The sequence below is a fragment of the Corella eumyota genome, chromosome 3, assembly GCF_963082875.1.
Source record: "Corella eumyota chromosome 3, kaCorEumy4.1, whole genome shotgun sequence".
NCBI lineage: Eukaryota > Metazoa > Chordata > Ascidiacea > Phlebobranchia > Corellidae > Corella > Corella eumyota.
In genome coordinates this window covers 8,037,107-8,061,903 of record NC_137492.1, presented here as the reverse complement: position 1 = coordinate 8,061,903, position 24,797 = coordinate 8,037,107, and the positions used below count along the sequence as shown (strand labels likewise).

The 24,797-nt window shown below is 29.6% G+C and overlaps 3 protein-coding genes and 2 pseudogenes across 4 annotated transcripts; 3 read left to right on the top strand and 2 right to left on the bottom strand.

Moving 5' to 3' along the window:
- Positions 1-158: 158 nt before the first annotated feature.
- Positions 159-9,757, bottom strand: LOC145746299 (ubiquitin-protein ligase E3B-like). Of its 2 annotated transcripts, XM_082564556.1 has the most exons (24): positions 9,594-9,757; positions 9,183-9,321; positions 8,934-9,022; positions 8,460-8,594; positions 8,167-8,336; positions 7,583-7,687; positions 7,388-7,477; positions 7,112-7,272; positions 6,913-7,018; positions 6,545-6,751; positions 6,311-6,417; positions 6,070-6,239; positions 5,531-5,713; positions 5,246-5,417; positions 4,956-5,077; positions 4,460-4,571; positions 4,068-4,216; positions 3,393-3,499; positions 3,003-3,134; positions 2,487-2,677; positions 1,868-2,053; positions 1,246-1,428; positions 637-816; positions 159-540 (listed from the first exon to the last, which is right to left on the bottom strand). In XM_082564556.1, exons 2-24 carry the CDS (start codon positions 9,317-9,319, stop codon positions 309-311), a joined length of 3,426 nt encoding a protein of 1,141 aa, XP_082420682.1. In that variant the 5' UTR covers positions 9,320-9,321; positions 9,594-9,757; the 3' UTR covers positions 159-308. The 2 variants fall into 2 exon arrangements, with proteins under 2 accessions (XP_082420682.1, XP_082420681.1); XM_082564555.1 differs by having other exon boundaries at positions 8,167-8,594.
- A 7,798-nt stretch (positions 9,758-17,555) lies between these two features.
- LOC145746418 (torsin-1A-like) lies at positions 17,556-18,882 on the top strand. The gene has a single exon (XM_082564702.1). The coding sequence runs from the start codon at positions 17,567-17,569 to the stop codon at positions 18,596-18,598; it is 1,032 nt and encodes a 343-aa protein (XP_082420828.1). The 5' UTR covers positions 17,556-17,566; the 3' UTR covers positions 18,599-18,882.
- A 153-nt stretch (positions 18,883-19,035) lies between these two features.
- Positions 19,036-20,702, top strand: LOC145746422 (torsin-like protein pseudogene; annotated as a pseudogene).
- A 15-nt stretch (positions 20,703-20,717) lies between these two features.
- On the top strand, positions 20,718-22,185 carry LOC145746420 (torsin-1A pseudogene; annotated as a pseudogene).
- LOC145746417 (phenylalanine--tRNA ligase alpha subunit A-like) lies at positions 22,083-24,658 on the bottom strand. The gene is made up of 3 exons (XM_082564701.1): positions 24,398-24,658; positions 23,255-23,974; positions 22,083-23,051 (listed from the first exon to the last, which is right to left on the bottom strand). Exons 1-3 carry the CDS (start codon positions 24,656-24,658, stop codon positions 22,482-22,484), a joined length of 1,551 nt encoding a protein of 516 aa, XP_082420827.1. The 3' UTR covers positions 22,083-22,481.
- Between the last annotated feature and the right edge of the window lie 139 nt (positions 24,659-24,797).

The window sequence follows — 24,797 nt, the reverse complement described above, 5'->3', positions numbered from 1 at the left end:
AATGTCAATAAAAACGCATTTTAGTGCAAATACATAAAAATTACGTATTTTAGTTTTTTCTATTTGTAAACAACGAAAACGTGTTTTTACGTCACTCTTAATTTGGTACTTTCCCTTATACATGAAAAATTATTTTTTTAATATATTTTTTTCCTCGACACACATACACACACAAAATGATCAACTACTAATTGCACTAAAATATTATACAAAATGCTTACAGCAAAACAAAAATAGTGTTTTAATTTTTATTAAACAATTGTTAAAATAAATTTTAAATAAAGAGAAAAGGAAGCCTCGAAACCAGGTCACGACAACTCGAACCCGGTGTTATTAGCGATTGCTTGTTTTAGTTTATCTTTGAGAACATCTTTGCTCGGATAATTAGGTAGTTTAAGTAAATTAAAGCAAGTTGAAGCAGTGGGGAGTCGATGGGGGGCGTGCGTTTGCGATGATTTTGATTGATTTAATCGGAAGAAACCGCGCAAAACGGTCGCCACTGTGTCACCCGTGTCTTCGTCGTCAGGCACCTCGACACACCTGTGTGACGTCATAAACATCAATACGTGACGTCATAAACATCAATATGTGACGACATAAACCAAAATTGACATAAACCATATTCAAAATGCTCACCTTATTGAAAATTGAGGTTGTAAGTAAGCAAATCCTAATAAAGGGGGCCTTGAACATGAAGTCACAAACTTAAGAAAAGCTGATCGTTGGGAAGGGGTATAATCTCTTTCAAGCACGTCCCATAACCATTTTACTACCCTATGTGTGGCATGAAATCCTCCATAATAGATCACATGTTTCCTGGCAAGAAAAAATGATGTAAAAAGTCTTGTAAATATGCAAAAAGAGATTACAATTCTATATTAAAATTTCTGTTTCAACAGTTATAAAAAAATAAATGAACCAGCAGCATAGTGTATTGGTAAAAATACTTCATTACAAGGGGTATTGGGTTCGATAACCACAGCTTGCATGCTATAGCACCCTTGATTAAGGTATTATAGTACTTCAAACTTTTACTGAGTCTAAATCAAAAAGTGGATTAATAATCAGGTAATCAATAATATCCTAAACTGTCAAAAATTAACTTGAGACTGTAGTAACAAAGTTAGGGTAACAAATGTATGTTTAGAATCATGAGGTCAACTTTTTCACATCGGGAACAAAGATAAACAAATAAACAAAAAACACTAGTTTTTTTTAGTTTTTACATAATTTTTTTTCGCTTACTTTAAATCTGTGAGGTCCATATCCACATTATCTCCAGAAATTAATCTTTGAAGTTCAGGTGCTGAGAATAGATCAGTCCAGGCATGAGATATCACAGACCTAAATCCTTGAATAAAAGATATTGTTTGCTCCCTTATTTGAGTGTGCATGCGATAATGAGCCATGGTATGAATGTACATGATCCTGTAGTAAAATAAAATGTAAAAAACAAAAAATTTTATTTTTTGTCATGTGTTTTACACAAGTAAAGTTCTTATTTTTGAAATTTCCAACATTTAAACAAGCTTAAAAAAATTCATATTAATATTAAACTAAGTTTAAAAAAGGACATATAATCTATATGATTGAGCTTAGTAGACAGTACATATATTATGTAGATTAAAATATATAGATATGTATATCCCTTAAATTTGATATATGTATATCAATATGTATATCAAATTTAAGGGCCTTCGGAATAAAAAAATGCCGTTTGCGGTGCACAGGTAAATTATCACAGGCTTATAAAACTTAAGAAGGCTGACATAAAAAAAAAAATTTTTTATCATTAGTTTTCCAAATTTGATTTTGATGGGTGAAAACAACTAAAATATCATTTTAAATATAGCCTACAAACGCTTACTTGTTTTCATTTGTAACTTGTACTACAGACCCTCCTTCAATAAGTTCATGGGACTCAACTTTGCCCAAATTATCCTCCTCATAAGTAAAAGTTAAACCAAGGTCAGAAATATCTCCTTCATATCTCTTTATCCAGGTTAAATTCTTGTAAAACTCTGCATCTAGAGAAGGTAGTTCGTCTATCGGGCTGTGTAAAAGAAAACATATAATAAAATTTCTTGCGAAAAATTATATAAGAACCGGTAGCGTGGTGTGAGGGTAGAGACACTTGCTATACCACATGAGGTTGTGAGTTCAATTCCCACTGCTCTCATGCTGTCGGTTCTTAAATAAGGCACTATAAACAGTATAAAACAGTATATAACTCTTGCTGAGCCAACACTTAATCAGCAGCATAATTATCGGGAAATTCTAATTTATATAATATCCCAAACTGCTAAAGGCAACTCAAAACTGGGTCGGAGTAATTGCTGTTACTTCATGTTTAGGTCGCACATTCGACCTTCCCACATCGTCGATAAAGATATATTTAAAAAATAAATAAATAAAATTTTTTTTTATATGTTATGATAATATGAATTGACTGAACGTTTTTCTAGAATAGTAAAGGTTTAAAATACCTGTACAAGTTATTTCGATGCTGCCCTAACAAACTTCTAAGAAAAAAGTTGGCAAATGGAATATCTAACACAATTCCTTCATACATAGCTTTCCCTAACATTCTCCCAACAAAGTTAAACAGAGTTAGGTGGTCATCTTGGAGTTTAGATTGGGGGGAGGGATAGAGCTTACTTTCACCTCCTATTGTAATCTGAAAATTTATAAAAAATATTTTTTTTCAATTTTGTTTTAAAAATTTTTGCGAAAAAATAATTTGTGACAAAAAGAAAAAGTTTGTATTATTTTACAGTCATTAAAACAATTATAGACTATAAAATACTGAAGTAAACTGGCTAGGAGAGTAAAGTATGAAAGAGAATTGTCAGGAACCAAAAAGCAAAAAAGTGCTTTTAAAATTTGTTAAGTACAAGTGACTAAAAACTCTTTTTATTGTAATTTAGAAACTAGTTAACAATTTTAAAATGTTAAAGCCAAAATTGTCTATTCCTTAGAAAAAATTTTAATTTTGAATCTACCTTAAACAGGTTCATATCAGGATTAAAAACTTTCTTGATAATTTCTTCCAGAAATTCTTTAAAAACTCCATCCTGGTCGATTCCAGCTTCATCCAATCCCAAATCATTAATAAATTTTACTCGAATTACACCCTGAAATATAAAAATGTTGTTTTTAAATATTTTTTTTGCATAAAAAACTTATTTTCGTTTAAAAGTATACACTTAAACCATAGTAAACCTTAAAAGAAAATCGCTAAAAAGTCAATTAGTAAAAAAGTAAACTATTTCAAATTTAATCAAAAATACTTAATTTTACTTTTTTTATTTTCTGTTTTAAAAAAGTCATAGATTTTGTTTTAACTAAACCTTTCTGAATAAAAGTAGTTACCCTATTAATAAAGTGCTTACTTTGAGTGCATCTGAGTGGAGAGAATTAAGTTGAACAAATCCATCATCAACTAATCTGCTTCTGTGGATTCTGACATGAGCTGAGGCATCACTGTCCACTGTTATACCTAATATTAAACATGGATAAATATAAATATAACTCTATATACAAATACATTAATATTTGCGCATATTACCTAAACCGGCAGTGTGGTGTAGTAGTTAAAACATTTTTTTTGTATTTATTTTTATCCTTGATGTGGGAAGGTCGAATGCGCGACCTAAACAAAGAGTAACATCAGTTACCCTGACCCAGTCTCGAGTTGCCTGTGGCAGTTTGGGATATTATAGAGATTATAAGTGCCTGGTAATTACGCTGCTGATTCAGTGCTGGCTCAGCAGAAGTTCATACCGTTTATAGCGCCTTACTCAAGGGCGCTACAGCATGAGAGCAGTGAGAATTGAACCTACGACCTCATAGTGGTGTAGCAAGTCTCCTTACCACTACACCATGCTGCCGGCTAACATTACATGAGGTTGTGAGCTCTTTGCTACACTACATAAGGTTATGAATTCGATCCCCATTGCTCTCATGCTGTAACAAGCACTTTTGAGTAAGGCGGTGTATATAAATTTAAATTTAAAGTGTATATATCAATAAAAACCTAGATAATACAATACAAAAGTTATTTTTACACAATCTTTTTTTATCGGCCTCAACAAACGATCGAAACAGAATAACTCTGTCTTTATGAGGAATCACAAATGGAATTTTATCAATTAAAAATTTAGCTCTCGGTTGGTGTTTTTCTACTTCACTTCGTACCAACGATGGTTTAATTTCTCTGTAAATTTATTTAAAGATAAGGATCAAAAATGACTGCAAATATATTAAAAACTATGGATAGTTTGGTGACCATATCAAACGACATACTGTAAAACAGGGTTTAAATATATAATAATTTGGGAAAGTTTTAAATCATAAATTTTTTTTTTTTTTTCACCTAAGTCAAATCCATTTTTTTGCCACTTTAATTCAAGCAAACAATTTAAATAAAAAATATAGTAAACTTAATGTGTTAAGTTACCTGCACAACCAATGTCCTTGTGGTGTAAATTGCCTTCTTGCATCTCTATCATATAACATCATAAGAAGGGTGTGGCTGGATTCGAACACTGGATACAGGGGACTGTGGCTATCTGCAAGGTAAATTTTATATTAAGTCAGTGTTAGGGCTAAAAGTTTTAAGTTTTAGAAAGTTGTTTTAATATCAGCATAAAATTATCACATTAAACCTGCAGCGTGATCTAGGGGTAAGAACACTTGCTACACCACATGAAGTTATGGGTTCAATCCCGACTGCTCTCATGCTGTAGCGTAGGGCGCTATAAACAGTATAAACTCTTACTGAGCCAGCACTTAATTAGCAACATAAGCGAGCAACTATATAATATCCCAAACTGCTAAAGGCAACTCAAGACTGGGTCAGAATAACTGATGTTACTTTATGTTTAGGTCGCGCATTTTACCTTCCCACGTCAAAGATAAATTTATATATACAAAAAAATAGATCAATTTATTACCATTCACAATTTTCCCCCATATTATTTTAAACACAAACTGTCGTAGAAAAGCTGAGATTGTAACCAGTTCTTCTAAGTGAAAAGGAATTTGTTGTTCATAAAACTCAACATCATCTAAAATGCTGCAAAAAAATCTATACATAAATAATATTACCAAAAACGTAAAATTCTTTTAAAAAAAAAACAAATTATTAAAAAATGTTAATTCTGTTTTTTGAAATTAAGTTTTTGATTTATACAAAGTTGCATTAAAAATAATCCAAACTTTTTGTTTCAAAATCTTTAATTGCCTTAAAATGTGTGAAGTCATGTCACAGAAAAGTGTAAATACTGCAAAAAAGGGCCTGGAAACCTTGAATGGATGAATAAGATAGGATAAAAATAAATGCAATCCACCGGAGGGCCCTATTTCACAAATAAACCTCCACAAACGACATAAGACTTCATCAACAAATGTCAAACCTAAAAAAAAAATATTTTTTTCTAAATGGTTAACATAACACAAAGAACAATATTTTTTAATACAAGAAGTCCAAAGGCTAATGTTTTTAAAAAAATAATAAAATTTCTAATACCTGTCAGCATTTCCAATCTTAGTTGTTTAGTAAAAACAGAAAGGGCAAGTTTATAAAGAAAACAAGCTGAACAGGTATTTTTAACTTCCCTATATTCCAACTTTCTTCCACCAGTAGGTAGAACAATCCTTTGTGGGCGAGAAGATGCTATCTTCTTCAGGTAGGAACTCATTTTGTCAGTGACTGAAAAATTTAAATTACAAACAATTTAATGGACCAACAATGCGTTATGGTTAAAACACTCGACTTAACAACATGAGGTCATTGGTTTGATTTCACTGCTTTTATGCTATAGATAGAGTCCTTGAGAAAGATACAAACTCCCGCCAAGTCCAAAACCAGGCAGCAAGATATTTATTAGGCAATATGTTTAATAATATTCACAACTGCCAAAGTCAACTCCAAGCTGGGTCATAATGACATATGTAATTCTACATTTATGCAGTATTGTCGGCCTTTTTACTTTAAGAATATGGACATATGATAAAAGAAACAGTGAAAAAAATATCAAAAACTAGTCATTTTTGCACAAAACTTACATTTTGGTTTGGTTTTGATTTTGTTGGTGATCTGTTCAGCTTGTGCAGGAGTTGCTGACTCATCATGAAGCGAGTTTAAACTTAACACATCATTAAAGATGACTCGGACGAAATTTGGCTCCCACATTAGTTCAAGCTGTTTTTTCACGTAAATCATTTCACCAGAATATCTAAATAATTAAATTTTTGAAAAGGATAAAATAACTGTAAAATAAAAACAACCATTAATATTTCACATTACTTGGAGTTGTTATGAGGGAAATACCCTAACACGGGATGCCAAGTTGAATTGCTACTTTTTCCGGCAGTGTTGCCGTGGAGAAATTTAAATAATTGGGTCAACAAATTCTGTAAACAAATAAAGGTTTTTAAGTGGCGTTCGATATGTTTTTTTAAGAAAGAAACTTAAGAAAAGAATAGAACAGAATAATTTAACTAAAAAAAAATTAAATTAAACACAGGGTTTTAAACTTACAACAAATTGAGTTGGAGAAGCTTTTAACGTTTCCATTTCAATAACAAGAATTTGAATTAAATTTGCTGTTAGACACAGAACATTAATAATTGGTTCTGACGTTTCGATTTTATCGGGTATCAAACCGGACTTTTTTAGGTTATCTTCAGAATAATATGGTTTTATTATAAGAGAAAGAATTCCGTGATCTTGAAAAGTTTGAATGCTCTAAAATTAATTTTAAAAATACTAAATTTAAAAAAAAAACAATTGTTAAAATTTTATATACAATTTTTTAAATTTTTTCAGTTTTTTTTCTAAATTTAAATTTTGCATTTTTTAAAGAAACAATAATGATTAGTCTAAAAATGTTTTTTTAAAGTATTAACCTTTGTAGAAATGTTGTTAAGTTGCCAAATTAGTGCAGGAGCAGTTAAAATATTGCACATAAAACAATTAAGTGATTCTTCATTAAATTTCATTGCTACTAGTAACCTAAAACAAAATTCATTACGCAATTTAAAAAAAAAATTAATAAAAAAATTAAAAATTTAGAAGAAATTATAAATAAAATTTTATATACAGTACCTTATTGATAGAGTGAATGCTGCCATTAAGGAGCCTTGCTGCATGGTTGATGTGCCGCGACACAATGTGCTACCTAGTATGACCATTGTGCCATGGAGGTACAAATTAGACAAAATGTTGTCGCACATCTGTGCTAGTGCTCCTTGCAAAGCAACTTGTTTCTAAAAAAAATTTGTAAAAATAATTTCAATTAAAATAAATTTTTTTAGCAATAATTTTTTATTAAAATAAAACTTCAGGTAATGTGATATTGCCCATATAACACTTTAAACTTACCTTAAGAGCTTTCCATTGAAAATTATCAGTGAAATTTACCAAAATTCGTAAATAAATGCTTAAACTCTGATATTCGTTGTGATCATTAAACTAAAATAAAAAATTATATATTGTAAAATATTTTTTTTTTCTTAAAAAAATATTTTTTTTAGTAAATTTTTAAAAAACAATGAAATAATTTTTTTTAAATATTACCTTTAATTTGTCAATAAATTTGCAAGTTGTTAACAGAAATCTTTTAATTTGATTCAGCCATGATATGACATAAATTTTGTTGATGCTGTTTGCCACATAAGAATACTAAACAAAAAAAAGTCTTTTATTTGTAATACGGTAACATATTTTTCCATAATAATTTGTTAGCACACAACATAAGACAATTTTTTTTTTTTTTTTTAAAGGCATATATATAAATTAAATATACATGCTCGTATGTGCATACCCTTAAGGTCCTGGGTTTGATCACCACTGCTTTCATGCTGTAGCGCACTTCAATAAGGTGCTATAAATAGTATAAAATTCTGCTGAACCAAAAATCTGCAGTTCAATTATCAGGTAGTTATAATTCCTAATATTCCAAACTGCCGAAGGCTACTCAAAACTAGGTAGTAACTTATGTCACTTTATGTGTAGGTCATAAAGTCAACCACACAGAGGATAATATGGACCATATAAAAATAAATATATATGTATACAAGTACCGCGTATTAAGCTTTTTTGTATGGAGGCTATTTTTAAATAACAGTTTAGCAAATTAAACTTAAAAACAAATAGTGTACTTTAGAAGAGTTTTCATTTTCCACATTTTTCAACAAAAACTTGCAAACTTCCAAATATCTCTCTTCATCTTTGTTTAGGTCCAAAACAAATAAAAATTTTTGCATCATTTTAAACATATCCGCCGCAAGATATCTTGTGTTAACTTTTTTCTGAACAACATTCTCAATGTCTGCATTTTCAATAACAGAAGTTTCAGATTTTTTCCCAATTAAATTATCTGATTTAGTTTGTTCTGAAGATATTAATACGCCAGAAAAACTGTTGTTAACTTTTGCTAAATTTCCATAATCACCAGTTAAGGTGTTGCTTCCGAATGAAGCAAATTTCCATTTTTCTTCGGGTAAATTTGCAGATGAAGTTGTTATTTTATCGCCTCGAAAATTTTTCGTTGAATTTGTTTTAGTTGGGGATAATTGTCGATAAAAATCTTTAAAAGAATTTAGGAAAATTAATTTTAAAAAAGCAAAATTACACTATTTAACTAGTAAAAAGTTATAAAAAGAGCCACTTCACTGCCTAAACATAGAGTAACATTTGCTACCTAAACCTAATCTGAAATCGACTCTTGCAGTTTTAAATATGTTGGTTAAATTCCCAAATTTTAACTTGCTGAATAAGTTTTGTAGCAAAATTCATGTCATTTATAGCACTTACTTCAGGCCATTTAAAGTAGTATTGTAACCACTTTACCACATTGCTAGTAAACTACACTAAACAACTGATAAATAAATTACTTTTCTTTAAAGATTATTATAAACTTAAATACCATTTAGTGAAGTTTTTTTAGTTGGTTTCGTTGGAGTCCAACCAATTAAATCATCAATTTCATTTCTCATTTGCTTAGAAAATTCTTTCCTAAAATTGATTAAATAAGTTTTTAAAACCATTTCAGTTGTTTTAAAATTTTACCAACTAAATAATAATGGAGTTTTCTTTATTTTTTAACAAAATTTTTAGTTAAACAAAATAAATAGTCCTATAATTAATTTTCTTTTAACATTAAAAAAATGCCAACCTTGACAAAAAACCTCGGAATGTTGATTGGATGACAACAGCCGATGTTTCTTGTTTCCGTAGCAATGCTCTTTCCTCTCTTTTTTGTCGAGCATTTTCAACAACTGATTCTTTCTCCTTGTTAGTACTTGAATACATTTCTGCAAAGTTTAGAAAAACAGCGGTTTGTTTAATTTAGACCTTAAAATTTGTCCTAGTTTAAACCCAACAAACTTATTGCTATTATTATTTTATAAGGACAAATATAAAATGTTAGCAATGAGTATTGAACCTGAAATTACATAATTTTAAGTCATTATAATATAAAAAATGCAATGCCTTTAAACACTCAAACAGTGTTTTGTTATCGAATAAACATCTAAAGTTTTATTTTCATTATATAATCAATATATATTTAATACCAAGTTTTTACCTTATTATATACAGCTAACGGTTTTTTACCCGAATTTTACGAATTGTGACTTCGTTTCCAAGGCATAACTTTTCGTTTATTTAGAAACTAAATTTGTAAACATTTGGTTGCCCAAATATTTTAAATTAAATACATTTAAGGCGTTAATCTTTAAAATGCAAAAATTTATGTCTAAAATAAGAACATTTCATATAAGTAAATTTTTTTTATGCGAGCAAACGATCTATACCGCATCAAAAACTATAGTCTGTTGGTATGCATTATAACCAAATCAGGTATTAGTACGGACAAAATGAATTGAAAACCCGTAAAACCGTAATAAACTCAACGACGAAGTTTATTAAAAACAGCGTTCCATTTTTGTTAAAGGAGACGGGCTTGCGGGTTCGTTTGGCACATGTGCCAAAAAATGTGCCAAACAAAATGTGCCAAAAAATGGCACAAAATATTGGCACAAAAAATGTGCCAAACAAAATGTGCCAAAAATTGGCACAAAATATTGGCACAAAAAATGTGCCAATTGAAATGGCACATTTTATGTGCCAAAAATTGGCACATAAAAAAAATGGGCCAAGGTTGCCAAATAATTTTTTTTTTTACATTTATTTTTTCTTGATGTGAGAAAGAATGGTTAAAGACCTAAACATAGAGTAACATCAGTAACCCCGACAAAGTCTCAAGTTAAATTTGCCAGTGTGGAATATTATAGGTTGTAATTGCCCGATAATAATAAGATGCTGGTTGTGTGTTGGCAACATGAGTTTATACCGTTTATAGCGTTACCTCATATTGCCAGTGTTACTATAGATATTACATTACATGTAATGTAATTTATATAGTGTCACGCCATTTTATTTATTTATTTGTTTTAATTTTTTTATTATTATTTATTATAATAAATTGATGTTAGTGTTTAAAATCTAATTCGATTATAAATACATATATATCAAGGTAAAAGTGTTTTTAAAAATAAAATAAAAATAAATATTTTTATGCCATGATTAAATCACAAAAACTTTAAAAAGTTGCACTTTTAAATATTTTATTTAAAAAACAATGCGATTTTTGTAGAAAGGTCGGAGACGTTTGTAAATTAAAAAAAACTTACCTCAAAATTAAATTATCACTGCAAATTACAACTTGATTTTTTTATTTTTAGTTTACAGAAAGTTGCTTTTATTATTAATATCCACGACGTGATCTTGCAACAAACTAAAAAGCTTTATATTAAAGTATTTTCTATTGATAGATATTTATACAAACGCAAAAATCAAAATTAAATATTTAAATCGTATAATTTTTCTTAAATATTTTGTTATTACAGTGTTTATTGGTGGCAGAAACTCCAAACACAAATAAAAAAAATGTAGTATAGGTAAAACGTAGTATTTTTACTGCAATACGTTTAAATATGTATATAACTCATTTGTTTTCTAGTAATCTGTATTAATAACCACATTTGCTTTGATATTGTAACGTTCGAGTCTTTTATTCTTTCGTATCATTAGCCGTATTATAATTTATAGTTTATTATAGCGAAAAGATACACATACAAAACGTTCACAAACTCGTCACCCGAATACTACCACCGTTTTGCCTGCTCTCAAACTTAAATCAATCCGGTGACGCCCTTATCAGCGGGTGCAGACCAATCATTAATTTAAAGGCAAATTAAGTGATAACGCTATTTGTTACATTCCTCCCTTCCCGATAAAGGAATGCTTTACAATATAACAAAAACATACACAGTAAACATAAAAGCGGTAAACATTACTAATAAATCAGAGGATACAGAACATTATACGTTTAAAGTTAATACTAATAAGATTTGCCAGGTAATTCATGAAATTTAATTAACCTGATGTCTCTAACTATGTGATAAGACATAAACTTGACAGATCGGATTAAATATGTTATATCGTTAATACGTTTAACTACTTTATATGGGCCGCAACGCTTATCCCCAAATTGTCTTAGCCATACATTTTCTCCATTAAAAAAACATTTGTATGAGTTCACGATGTGATTGAAATTAATTTTTTCTTCTTCCACAGTAAAATTTTCTGCTCTTAACAATTTAAGCACGTCGGACCTACTAAAATACCAGTAGTACCTTCTGTGCAGATGTTTTAGCGCCATTTTAGGCGTGTGATAATTTTTAATGGTAAAGTCCAATGCAGATTGTTGAAGGGATCGTAGGACAATCAATTGATAAGTTTCAGATTGATTGTAGGGTGAAATCCATCTTCTATATAATATACCATCCTGCAGTGTAAGGCTGTCCCATTGTTGATAATAGGAATAAGCGGTTTTGCTCAATGAGCCATAGCAAAACGTATTTAAACTTGGTCGTTTTAAACCGGTATTCTTCCAATAAACAATGCTTTTTATATCTTTGTCCAGATTTTGTTCTTCACGAATTAAGCTTGGTGTCTGCAGGGGATTTTTTTGTGGCGTTGCAATTATTCTTCGTATGTGCACTATTTTCGGATTATTTTTCATTTCTGTTTCGATCATTTCTTTTTTCTTCCTGGAGTTGTTATCTTTTTTGTCCTTTTTACCCGTAGGCCTATTGAAGTTTGGCAAAACGATTTTCTCTTCAGGGTGACTAACTTTCTTTACAGTGTCTTCTTGAATTTTATTTTGGTTTGTTTCATTAACAACAGCATTTGATTTAATCAATTTTAAAACTTCTGTCCTTAAATCATTAATTGATAGTGACATTGTGGTCTTTAACAAAGAAAGCTCTACTTCATTTTTATTTTTCACATTTTTTTGTTCATTTTTCCATTCCTTGAACAGCTGTAAATCTTCCTGTAATTTTTCAAACTGTTTCTTCATATTTTCAAAGGTATCCATCACTTTAACCATGACTTTAATTTCAATTTCCTTTTTAATTTCTTCTAAATCGTCATAGGTTACTAGATCGTCGCATCGGCTAATGCTTTCATTTCCATTATAGTATTCTTCAGGTGCGCCAATTTCACTTGAAGTTGCACAATACATTTTAATTTAATATTCTACACGATCTCGGCAGGACCTCCAATGTAACGTTCGAGTCTTTTATTCTTTCGTATCATTAGCCGTATTATAATTTATAGTTTATTATAGCGAAAAGATACACATACAAAACGTTCACAAACTCGTCACCCGAATACTACCACCGTTTTGCCTGCTCTCAAACTTAAATCAATCCGGTGACGCCCTTATCAGCGGGTGCAGACCAATCATTAATTTAAAGGCAAATTAAGTGATAACGCTATTTGTTACAATATAAAAATGCATTTGTTATTGCGTTTATAAGTAACCTTAAAACATATTATGTTTTGTTGGGTATATGGTACTAATAGTATTTTTTAAAAGGTGCAGTTACTAGATATATGTATTAAACTGTCTTGTTAAATAATTAAATCTACTCTATTAGTGACTTTTAATATAAATTAAAAATGGAACAAATCATGCAATACAAAATCATATACAACAAAGCACACAATAAACAAATTAAATATTAAATAATGGGCAAAAAACTAATTTCGAACCTTACTTTAAACCCCAACTATTTATGAGTTTTTGCGCCCAGCAAACCAAATAAAATTTTTTCTTTATAAAAACGATAAGATGTAAAAAAAAAATTACGAAACAATAGAGATAATAAAAACATCTATATAAAATGAAAATTAATGGACAATCTATGTATGTTTAATTAATGGGCTTACAACTAAAATGCCGACTATAGTTTATGCCAGTGACTAGTCTTAATAAACTACTTAAAAATATTTTAGACACCTTTTATTGAAATGAAGTTATTTTCCAACTTTGAAAGTTATTTAAGTGAAAAAAACAATCTGAATTTAAATCTTGTTGAAGGTCCAAACATTAAATCTCCTGAAAAACCTTTTGAATCTAAAATATTTTGCAGCTCACTTAAGGTAAATTTCTTTTTTTTTATAATTTTTATCTTTGGTATGGAGAAGTTTGCCTTCACAACCTGAACATAGAGAAACACTGTTTACCCTAACTCAGTTTTGAGATGTTTAAGACTTATATGCATTAAAGGTTTTTTAATGTGATTTTATTAAAGATTACTAGTAGTGGTTTAGACACTAAATATCACCTCATTAGATTTTTGTATGTTTTTTGTAAATTATAATTTTAAAATCTTTTAATAACTCAAAAAAATTAGTAAAAAATTTCGCTTTTTAGAATGTTAAATTATTCGGAAAAGCGTACATAAATTTCTGGAAAAAAAAACAAAAACGAATACGCATATGGAATTTATTATAAAAAACCCACAATCGTAAATCATAAATATATAAGGGTATACATATATAAAACAAAATCCACATTATATTTTACGATATATTAATGCTTACAGCAATGTTTAATATTTGTATTAGATTCTATGAAAAATTTTTCATTCAGACCACTGATATTTTGTAATATTCCATTCAGTATTTGTTGGTTAGAACTTTTAAAATTTCAATGACGTTCGTTCCCGTCTGTCAAAGACCTTTTAATAGAATAAAAAGTTCAACTACATTTATTTCTTAATTAAAAAATCGTTAAAAAATATTTTTCACAAATACTTAGTCAGTCTAGTACTAAAATTCTAACAGTGCCTGTCATGTAACATAAAAAAAGGTTATTACGCAATAAATTCATATAGAATATAAATATTAGTCGCGTTTCTTTTTATTTATTACATCTCTTTAATAGCGTTTTTTAAGTGATGATTGACAGTGAATCAATGTATGCACCCCGCAATTATCAATAAAAACTAAATATTTAAAATGATCAACTAGTTATTTTGTAACAAATTTTTGGCTAGGTTTTATTATAGGACTATTAAAACTTATTTACTTAAATTTAAACAATCTAGGTATTTTAATTATAACAACAAAAATAAATTTATAATTAAACTTTTTTGGTATCGCTATAGATAAATCATGTTATCCAAAATTTATATTTTTATGTGATTTTTTAAACATGAATAATGGTTAAACTTACGATATATAAACTATTATATTTAGAAAAATCTTTACATTATCCTTATAATTTAAAAACTTAAAAAAATATTTTGAACCAGCGGTTTTATTGTATTGCTTTTATATCATACAACAAATTAAACTTTATGCATTAATCACTGATTTTTAAAATATTTAAAAAAAACAAGAAATCATTTTTAACACGTTTTATAATGATACTTTAAGAATGTATTAAAGCGTATATATTTTAACTTTATTTAAAAACGACCATTTTTTATTGGACCTGTGCATTTAATAATAATTTGACACATTTTTTTCCAAGTATTGCCCTTTTATTAAATTTGCACAATACTTTTTTTAACACATTTTAAAATTTTTCAGATTCTCCCATCTTCCCATATCGTACATTTTTTTCAAATTGACACATTTTCCAAATTGGCACACTGGCAATTCACACATCTTGTTGGATTATATCAAAACATTTAAAAAGTATATTATTAAAAAAATCTGAAAAAAAATAAAAAACAGTTAATTTTTAAACATTATTTAAACATAGCTTAATTTTGCAAATTTGCACATTTTGAAGAATTAGCTCAATTTTGCAAATTGGCACATTTTTGAGAATAAGCTCGATTTGCAAATTGGCACATAATTCGTACTTTTACCTTAAAACATATAATTATCCTTAACAATCCACAACTTATTGGCAAAAATTAGGAATCAGTTCAATTTTGCAAATTGGCACATTTTTAAAAATAAGCTTAATTTTGCAAATTGGCATATAATTTATACTATTATCTTAAAACATATCATTACCCTTAACATTCCACAACTTATTGGCACATAATTAAGAATCAGTTCAATTTTGCAAATTGGCACATAATTAAGAATTTCGAATTGGCACATTTTTAAAAATAAGCTTAATTTTGCAAATTGGCACATAATTTATACCATTATCTTAAAACATATCATTACCCTTAACAATCCTCAACTTATTGGCACATAATTAAGAATCAGTTCAATTTTGCAAATTGGCACATATTTAAGAATTACGAATTGGCACATTTTTAAAAATAAGCTTAATTTTGCAAATTGGCACATAATTTATACCATTATCTTAAAACATATCATTACCCTTAACAATCCTCAACTTATTGGCACATAATTTTGAATCAGTTCAATTTTGCAAATTGGCACATATTTAAGAATTACGAATTGGCACATTTTTAAAAATAAGCTTAATTTTGCAAATTGCCACATAACTTATACCATTATCTTAAAACATATCATTACCCTTAACAATCCTCAACTTATTGGCACATAATTAAGAATTAGCTCAATTTTACGAATTGGCACATAATTAAAAATCAGTTCAATTTTGCAAATTGGCACATAATTTAAACCATTATCTTGAAACATATTATTACCCTTAACAAGCCACAACTTATTGGCACATAATTAAGAATCAGTTCAATTTTGCAAATTGGCACATATTTAAGAATTAGCTCAATTTTACAAATTGGCACATTTTTAAAAATAAGCTCAAATTTGCAAATTGGCTTATAATGAATACTATTATCTTAAAACATATCATTACCCTTAACAATCCACAACATATTGGCACATAACTAAGAACTGTAGCGGTCTCCGTCGACCCAATCGGAAGGTTTTATTTTTAAGTTAAAGACAGTTAATCGTTTTTCTTAACTAGCTAATTGCTCGTCTGCTGGTTAGGAATTCTTAAGATAACCACACAGGTGAATTCACTGTATAATTATATTATACGGCAATTTCTTTAAATCAAATTCAAATTTCATTAACGGTAAAGCAAAAATTAAAATTCCAAAATCCAAAATACAACTACTTTGTAGAAAGGCATAAGAAAACTAGTTTGAAAAAGAATAACAAAGAATCGAATCCCATGTCAAAAGCAAACCACAGATTTTAAAAACAAGTTTAAGATTAAAAGACATATCAAAATAGGAGTTAATATAAGGTTTTGGTAAAAACAAGAAACGATAACAAAAATAATTCCCACCAAATGTGTAATAGCTAAATTTAATTGTTTTTAATGTGAATGAGAGGTTAGCTTATGCACAATAAGCTACAGAACTAGCTAAATTTTGCAAATTGGCACTTAATTAAGAATCAGTTCAATTTCACGAATTGGCACATAATTTGAACCATTATCTTAAAACATATCATTACCTTTAACAATCCACAACTTATTGGCACATAACTGAGAACTAGCTCAATTTTGCAAATTGGCACATGCATAAGAATTAGCTCACATTTTTTTGGCAATTCGGGCAAAATCTTTATTTTACCTATTTTCATGTAATTGTTATAAAGAGACAAGACACTATCATACTATACCATATAATCAACATACAACATGTCTGCAATGCACTAATGACTAACTGACTATCAGACAGACATAAGCCTTAGCATTAGAATTGATGGAGATGCTAATCGCTTTCCTACACAGGATTGATTGTCTGTTTGTACAACACCAGTGATAATCTAAAACGTTAATATTACTTTTAATCCTTTACTATCGATTGGCACATCTACGAGCATATTTCGCAGAATGACACATAATTTGTGAAATTTTTTCAGATTGGCACATTCTAGCTTGGCACATTTTTTGTGTCATTTTTATGTGCCATTTCTTGGCACATTTTGTTTGGCACATTTTTTGTGCCAATATTTTGTGCCATTTTTTGGCACATTTTTTTTGGCACATTTTCTGGTACATGTGCCAAACGAACCCGCAACCCCTATTGGTTAAAGGGTTGTTCCTCATTTGAATAATTTCAAGTTCACCGTAATGCTTACATAGCGGGAAGTTACTTTTTTTTGTAAAACACGTACAGACGTATTAGATCGTTAAATAAAGTTTAATATATATATATATTATAAGAACATCAACCTTATGCATTTTAAAGGTTTTATGTTATATATATTTTTTAGAAATAGTATAAAATCATGAGAAAATTGTGTTATTTTACGTTAAGTTTACTTATTTTAAACCTGGTGTGTGCTTTTGAGCCCGTCTCTACAACCTTTGTTGTGGGAACAGCAGCTGCTTCAGCAATTGCTATGCTTTTTGAATACAGTGGAATTACCAGCGTTCGGTGTATGTTTAATGTGGTAGAATGCTGTACAAAAGCCAATATCAAGAAAAACATAACAGGACTTATCTACGATCTGGATGAAGCATTATACGGGCAACATTTGGTCAAGAACACAGTTGTTCGTGCTTTAAAAGGTCATTTAGCCGACAAACAACCAATGAAACCTCTTGTAATGTCATTTCATGGTTGGACAGGTTGTGGAAAGAATTATGTTGCTCGCATGATTATTAATAACTTGTACACGAAGAAAACTAGAAGCACATTTGTGAATATTTTTAATGCTGAAATCGACTTTAAGCATCTGCATGAAATTCCCTTGTATAAAAATCAGCTACAAGCATGGCTACATGGTAATGTAACACGATGTGGCCGATCAATATTTGTATTTGATGAGGTTGATCACATGCCTGAGGGATTACTTGATGCAATTAAGCCTTACCTCGGAACAGAACCCTCCATACATGGTGTGGATTATAGAAAAGCAATCTTTATATTTCTAAGCAACACTGGTGGCAGCCAAATTTCTAAAACTGCTTTGGAAACTTGGCAAAACGGTCAGGGCAGAGATACGCTTAAATTATCAGAAATGCAAAATGTTTTACAGGTGAGTGCATACAATGAAAAAAATGGCCTTCGTAGAAGTGGAATCATTAAAAAGAACTTAATCGATCATTTTATCCCTTTTCTTCCACTGGAAAGGGAGCATGTTAGGCTGTGTATTAGAGATGAAATAATGAGAATCAATAAAAAGGAATTTTTGACAAAAAGAAATATTGAAAAAGTTATGGATGAGTTACAATGGTTTCCTGAAGATTCTAGACTTTATTCGACATCTGGTTGCAAAAAAATTGCGCAAAAAGTTTCTTTGATAATACATGAATAACAACATTATGCAATTTGTATTTTTTTTATGCAATTTGTATTTTTTTAATGAATTTTTGCTTTGTTTATTTCTCTTTTATTTCATGCCACTTCTGTTATTTCCTATCTTTACATTTCTTCAAAGCCAAGAATTTTAAAAAACAAACAAGTACAATTTTAAGGGTTTTCTGTATTGCTTGAAAAGGCCACTGTTCATATCATTGTTATTTTTCGGCCTTAACTTTAGTAGAATAAAATGTTGTGAAAATTATATAGTTCCCAATATAATTTAATACTTTTCTTAGATCTAGGTACTAAGGTTATTGTTTAAATTTATACAAAGCAGTAAAATGTTTGAAAAAATTTTAATGTAAAGCCAAGCAACAATGAAGAATGACTTATTTAAAAACAAAGCCAACCAACCTTTAGATGACAAGCCATCACTTGTCCTGAACTTTTTTGTTTTGATTATTTACGTTAATTTCCCCTTTTTGCTATGGATTTTTAAATATTGTTTGATTTTCAGGATATTTTTGTTATAAAAGTAAATTTCACACCTGATTATTTTCAATTTCAAAAAATATAGAAATTTAATTACCGGATGACTTTTTGTAAAATTATAGTTTAACATTTAAAATTTTATTTTTCTTTGCTATAAAATATTAAAAATGTCAATTAAATTAATATCTTACAAATTTAGTTTAGGTTGTAATTTCAAAATATTCACTGCAATAAAATGCTTTCTGCGATGGATGTTAAAGAATTTCTTGCATTTTTTGGATTTCTGTGTTTTACTTTAATAATTTTCCTTCTCTTTTTATGGTTGTTAAAGGATACTTGGAAAGTTTGTAAATTATTGTGGTATCTTTTAAAAACAGCATGTTCCATGATTAAATATTTAGTTAAAAAACCATACTTATCCATATTTTTTGCTCTTTTATGGATAGAATTATATATTTACATTTCGAATATCACACCTAACTTTACCAAATTGCAAAACTCCATGGATTCACAATTGTTTGGTCAACCATTTGTTAGACCATTGATAACCAGGGCTTTAAAGTTTCATTTTTATAGTAACAATCCTGAAAAACCTTAGTAATGTCATTTAATGGTTGTACTGGTTGTGGAAAAAACTTTGTTTCGCACATGATTATTGATAACATGTACAACAAGTTTAATGCTGGTTGTGTACACAAGTTTAATGCGGAAGTTGATTTTAAACATAGAAATATGGGAAACAATTACAAAATCCACCTTAGGAGTTTATTACATGACTTAGTTCTACATTGTCCACGCTTCATGTTTGTATTTGATAAAGTGGACCACATGCCTGAAGAATTACTTTATGCAATTAAGCCTTACCTTGGAACAAATCCTTCTATTAATGGTGTGGATTATAGAAAAGCAATCTTTATTTTCTTGAGTAATGTTGGTGATTCAGAAATTTCACAAATAGTATACGAAGCACATAAAATGAATATACCAAAAAGTAAGTTAAGATTAACGGCATTGCAAGAAGCAATTGCCTGTCAATATGATAAGGGTAAAAATATTATGTTTCAAGAACTAATAGAGGCAAACTTGATTGACTATTTTGTTCCATTTTTGCCTCTTGAAAAACATCATGTTTCCAAATGCATCGAGCGAGAAATCGAAATGCGATTTGAAACTAAAATTGCAATGGAAGTTATAACAGATAAAATCCTAGAAGAATTGGAATGGTTTCCCCCAGTTGAACATTTATTTTCAACTTCTGGGTGCAAAAAAATTGCGAATAAATTACAAATTCTTGTTTAGGATATATAATGCAATTTTGCCAAATACTTACCTACTTACAAACACTGGTGGTTTGTGTTAATAGTTTAGGTACAGCAAGAATTGCCTGTTTTATGTTATTTGGTGGCCATTATTTAAATTAAAATTCAAGAAAATATTCATTTAAATTTTGTCGATAAAAGTGTTATTTTTTTGTTTTAGTACAAATTTCATGGTGGAATTTTTGTTTTGTTTTTATTTTGAACTTTACAAATGTGCAACTTTTTTTTTAAACTAAAAAAAAATTTTTTATAACAAATTAATTTTTTCAATTTATTCAAATTATAATTGAAAACTTTTGTTTAGAATTTTTAGTCACACTAGCTAAACATGTGTAATAAAATTAAGGAAATAATAGCATTTGCAGTAGGTTTGCTTGCATTTAGCCTTCTTGGAGTTTTAATTTATTATAATTGGTTGCCGATTTGGCAGACAATTTGGTTTATCATTAAAATACCATACCTTATAATTTCCTTTGTTGGTTGTTTCTCTGGATTTCCACATTGCAGTGTTCATAATACACCTGATTTCCCTGAATTTCAGAAAAACATAGAAACACAATTATTTGGTCAGCCATTCATAAAACCAACAGTTTTAAACACTTTAAAAGCTCATTTGCTCTATGAATATCCAGATAAACCATTGGTTATGTCATTTAATGGTTGCACTGGTTGTGGAAAAAATTTTGTTTCACAAATAATAATTGATAACATGTACCAAGCAAAAAAAGCTTGCGTTCATAAGTTTAACTCGGAAATTGATTTTAAACATAAAAATGAAATAAATGTATACATAAGCAAACTTCAGAGTTTATTTCATGCCAAAGTTTCTTTTTGTCCCCGTTCTATATTTATATTTGACGAAGTTGACCACATGCCTGAAGAATTGGTTGATGCAATTAAACCTTATCTTGGAACAGAACCCTCTATACATGGTGTGGATTATAGAAAAGCAATCTTTATTTTCTTGAGTAATGTTGGTGCTTCAGAAATTTCTCATAAAGTATACGAAGCACATACAGTAAATAGATCAAGAAATGATTTAAGATTGTCAGAAATGCAAGAAGTTATTGAACTATTATATAGAAAGGACATAAAAAGCTCAATTAGTGCGTTGGTGAAATCTGTTGACTTTTTGGTTCCCTTTTTACCTCTTGAAGAACAACATGTTCGCGAATGTGTAGCAGCAGAAATGAGAAGGTTGTTTAAAACTGATTTTGCTGTAGAGATAATAGGAAATAGGGTGGTTGAAGAATTAGAATGGTATCCCCCAGTTGAACATTTATTTTCATCTTCTGGATGCAAAAAAATTGCAAAGAAATTACAACTACTAGTGTAAACTTAACAACCTCTTTACATCAGTGCTTACTGATAAGAGAAATCATCATATGACATTTAGGGTTCAATCCCCAATGTTTCCATGCTATATTTATCGCACTTAAGTGAACAACAGGCTGTAGTTAAACTTGTGTAATCACTTCATAATTAAAATATTTAATTCCTGCTTAAAAAGCAACTCAAAACTAAGCAAAGGACAACAAAATATTAATAAGTTCTTATATGTCATTTTAACATTGACGGTAATTTTAAATTTGTTAAGTACTAAAAAGAATTTTTATACCTTTTTATATTTGTATAAATTTGCTATGTTTTGTATGCCTTATACGTTATATGAACACATTATTTCCATCTGTGTCAAATTTTATTTGCTTTGTCTTTTTCCACTGTACATACATCTTTTTTAATTTGTCATATCCAATTTGTAACACAAATAAAATGATTTAATTAATAACTTAAATGTGATTTTAAAAGTAATAATTTTGCTATTTTTAATGAAGATAATGTATAAGCAATAAATAAATAGTTTAAGTAAAACTGATCTAGGACCAGTAATAACATACATTTAAATGATAATTAACAACATAATAGCAAATATACCAGAATATAAAAACCCAAGTGTAAATATTGAAAACTATTGTTAACAATATTATATTCCCAAAAACTAATGTTCAGTAGAGTACTTATATGTATGGCACATTTATATTAAAAATACAAATACTTTTAACACCCCTAATTTATTGCATCTACCTAGAAATCCATTTGACATATTGGGCTGTTATAAACCATCTGAAGATCAACTTTATGGCCCTCAAGATCTCGGATATTATCAATCCCTAGTTTTATCATAGTCGGTCTTTCTAATGACAAACCCCACGCTATAACATTAACATCTTCAGGTAATCCCATTGGTCGTAACATTTCCGGACGAAAAGCGCCAGAATTTCCTATTTCAACCCATTTTTGAAGCCCGTTGTGGTACCCAAAGACTTCCATTGAGGGCTCAGTATAGGGATTATAAGCCGGTTTGAATCTGATTTTTTCCATTCCCAACTTGCTGTAAAACTCCTTTAAAATTCCCATCAAATCGCCAAGAGTCACGCTCCGATCTGCTACAACACCTTCAACTTGAAAGAACTCAGCCAGGTGTGTTGCGTCAAGAGTCTCGTTTCTGAAAACTCGATCGATAGAAAAATACTTTACAGGTTTAAATTCTTTTTGCTGTGCTAGAGCATACAGCATTCGTGCACTGACAGCAGTTGTGTGGGTACGTAAGATATTTTTTTGCGCTTCTTTAATGCTCCAGTCGTATCTGTATCCCTGTTATTAAAAAATATGTTGATATGGATTTAAAGGCATAATATGAAAATCGATCTCAAAAGAACTAAATTTTTAAATAATGATCCTAAATTCTTTTCTAAGACTTACTTGACTCAACTGACGTTTTGTAATGCTATTCGTTTACTAATATGAATGTCAGAACTTCTGTTTTTTGTACAACCAAAAAAAGGTTATAATTTTACCTGAGATCCAAATCCACCTTTAGAATGCACAGTCTTGACTTTCTCAACATAGTCCTCAGGAAACTTGGTAGAAAGAGCAGGATCGGAGATAAAGAACGTATCGTGAGCATCCCTTGCTGGATGTTGTTGCGGTTGAAACAAGGCATCAAAATTCCAGAAGGAATTCTCGACGAATCGACTTGTTGGCATTTCAGTAAACCCCATCTCCAGAAAAATCTGCCGGTACGCCGTTCTTACATTCATAAGCGGATGTAAATGGCCAGCAGGTGGCGGCACACCCATAGCATTGTAATTATATTCTTTAAATGTTTTTGTTTTCCAAGAGCCATCTTGCAACATCTGTGTTGTTAAATCAGTTTCAGGTTTTTCTAATTTAAGAACAAAGTTATCGCCTTTTCGGATCACAAAACTTTTGTTCGAAACCTCGGTGGCAAGTTTGCGCTTTTTTAATTCGCTTAATGATTTCTCGGCAACATCTTTTGCAAAACCTTTCTGCACGGTGATTATGTTTTCCTTTGTGACATCACAGTCAAGGTCGGTGTTGCGAAAAACTCTAGGACCTCCTTCTGATTTTTTATCAACCTTGATCCATTTGTTTGACATTGCTTTACTGAAGCCAATCTTTGCATTTTCAACCGATTTCATTAGCTCAGATTGGCTTATTCCTTCAACAGGGATTGCAGTAAATATTTTATATTCATGGCTTCCATTTTTAACAATCTAGTTAACAATTTAAAATAAAAACATAAAAATAATAAATTTTGGGCCCAAGATTTATGCTAGAAAAAGGCAATCTTAATAAAAAAGCGTGATGTAGTTTCGACAGCATGGTGTAGTGGTCATTTGGCTTTATTATGAGAGGACCTAGGTTCGATCTTCACCGCTTTCTACTGTAGCACTGTAGTGTGATAAAACTGGTCCTGGTATAAACTCCTGCTGAGCCAATACTGAATCACCACCTTAATTTTTGGGAAATTATAATCTATATATATCATTTCAAACTAACAAAGGCATCTCAGACCGGGTTGGGATGACAAATCTTAAGGGTTTTAAAGTTAACCTTTACACATCAAAAAAATTTAAAAAAAAAGACAAAAAGCAATTTTTTACCAAATTAAAAATCACATTTAAAAATGTAATTACCCCATTTCCTTCTGCAGTTAGTTCCCATTTCTTTATTGTTCTTTGTTCAACCTCAATAACACCTTTGTGACACTGAATGCTTTTTATAACACCAACAATTGTTTGATGATCAGTCTCCAATGCTGCAGCTATTACATTAGAGTCAATTGTTTCATATTTATCAATTAACTTTAACACCAACTCTGGCAAATTTTCGCCTGACATTTTTATATCTGTAGCAAAAAACAATTGGTAAACTATTTTTAATTTACAAAATGACATATTTACACAGTTTCCCTATTTTTACGATCGATAAACATAACAGCGTCAACAAAAATTTAGATATTTTAAGTTTTAAATACATCTAACATTAAACCATTGAATATTTAAAACTAGCATAGGCAAAAACAATGCAATGTTA

Excerpts from the sequence above, each read along its gene's own strand:
- LOC145746299 (XM_082564555.1), bottom strand. The coding sequence starts at position 9,319 with ATGTATTCAAGTACTAACAAGGAGAAAGAATCAGTTGTTGAAAATGCT. Across the intron at positions 8,595-8,933 it reads TAAAAAAACTTCACTAAATG|ATTTTTATCGACAATTATCC; the intron begins GTATTTAAGTTT and ends ATTCTTTTAAAG. Across the intron at positions 5,078-5,245 it reads ATGACTTCACACATTTTAAG|CATTTTAGATGATGTTGAGT; the intron begins GCAATTAAAGAT and ends ATTTTTTTGCAG.
- LOC145746418 (XM_082564702.1), top strand. The coding sequence starts at position 17,567 with ATGAGAAAATTGTGTTATTTTACGTTAAGTTTACTTATTTTAAACCTG.
- LOC145746417 (XM_082564701.1), bottom strand. The coding sequence starts at position 24,658 with ATGTCATTTTGTAAATTAAAAATAGTTTACCAATTGTTTTTTGCTACA. Across the intron at positions 23,975-24,397 it reads TAACTGCAGAAGGAAATGGG|ATTGTTAAAAATGGAAGCCA; the intron begins GTAATTACATTT and ends ATTGTTAACTAG. Across the intron at positions 23,052-23,254 it reads AAGGTGGATTTGGATCTCAG|GGATACAGATACGACTGGAG; the intron begins GTAAAATTATAA and ends TTTTAATAACAG.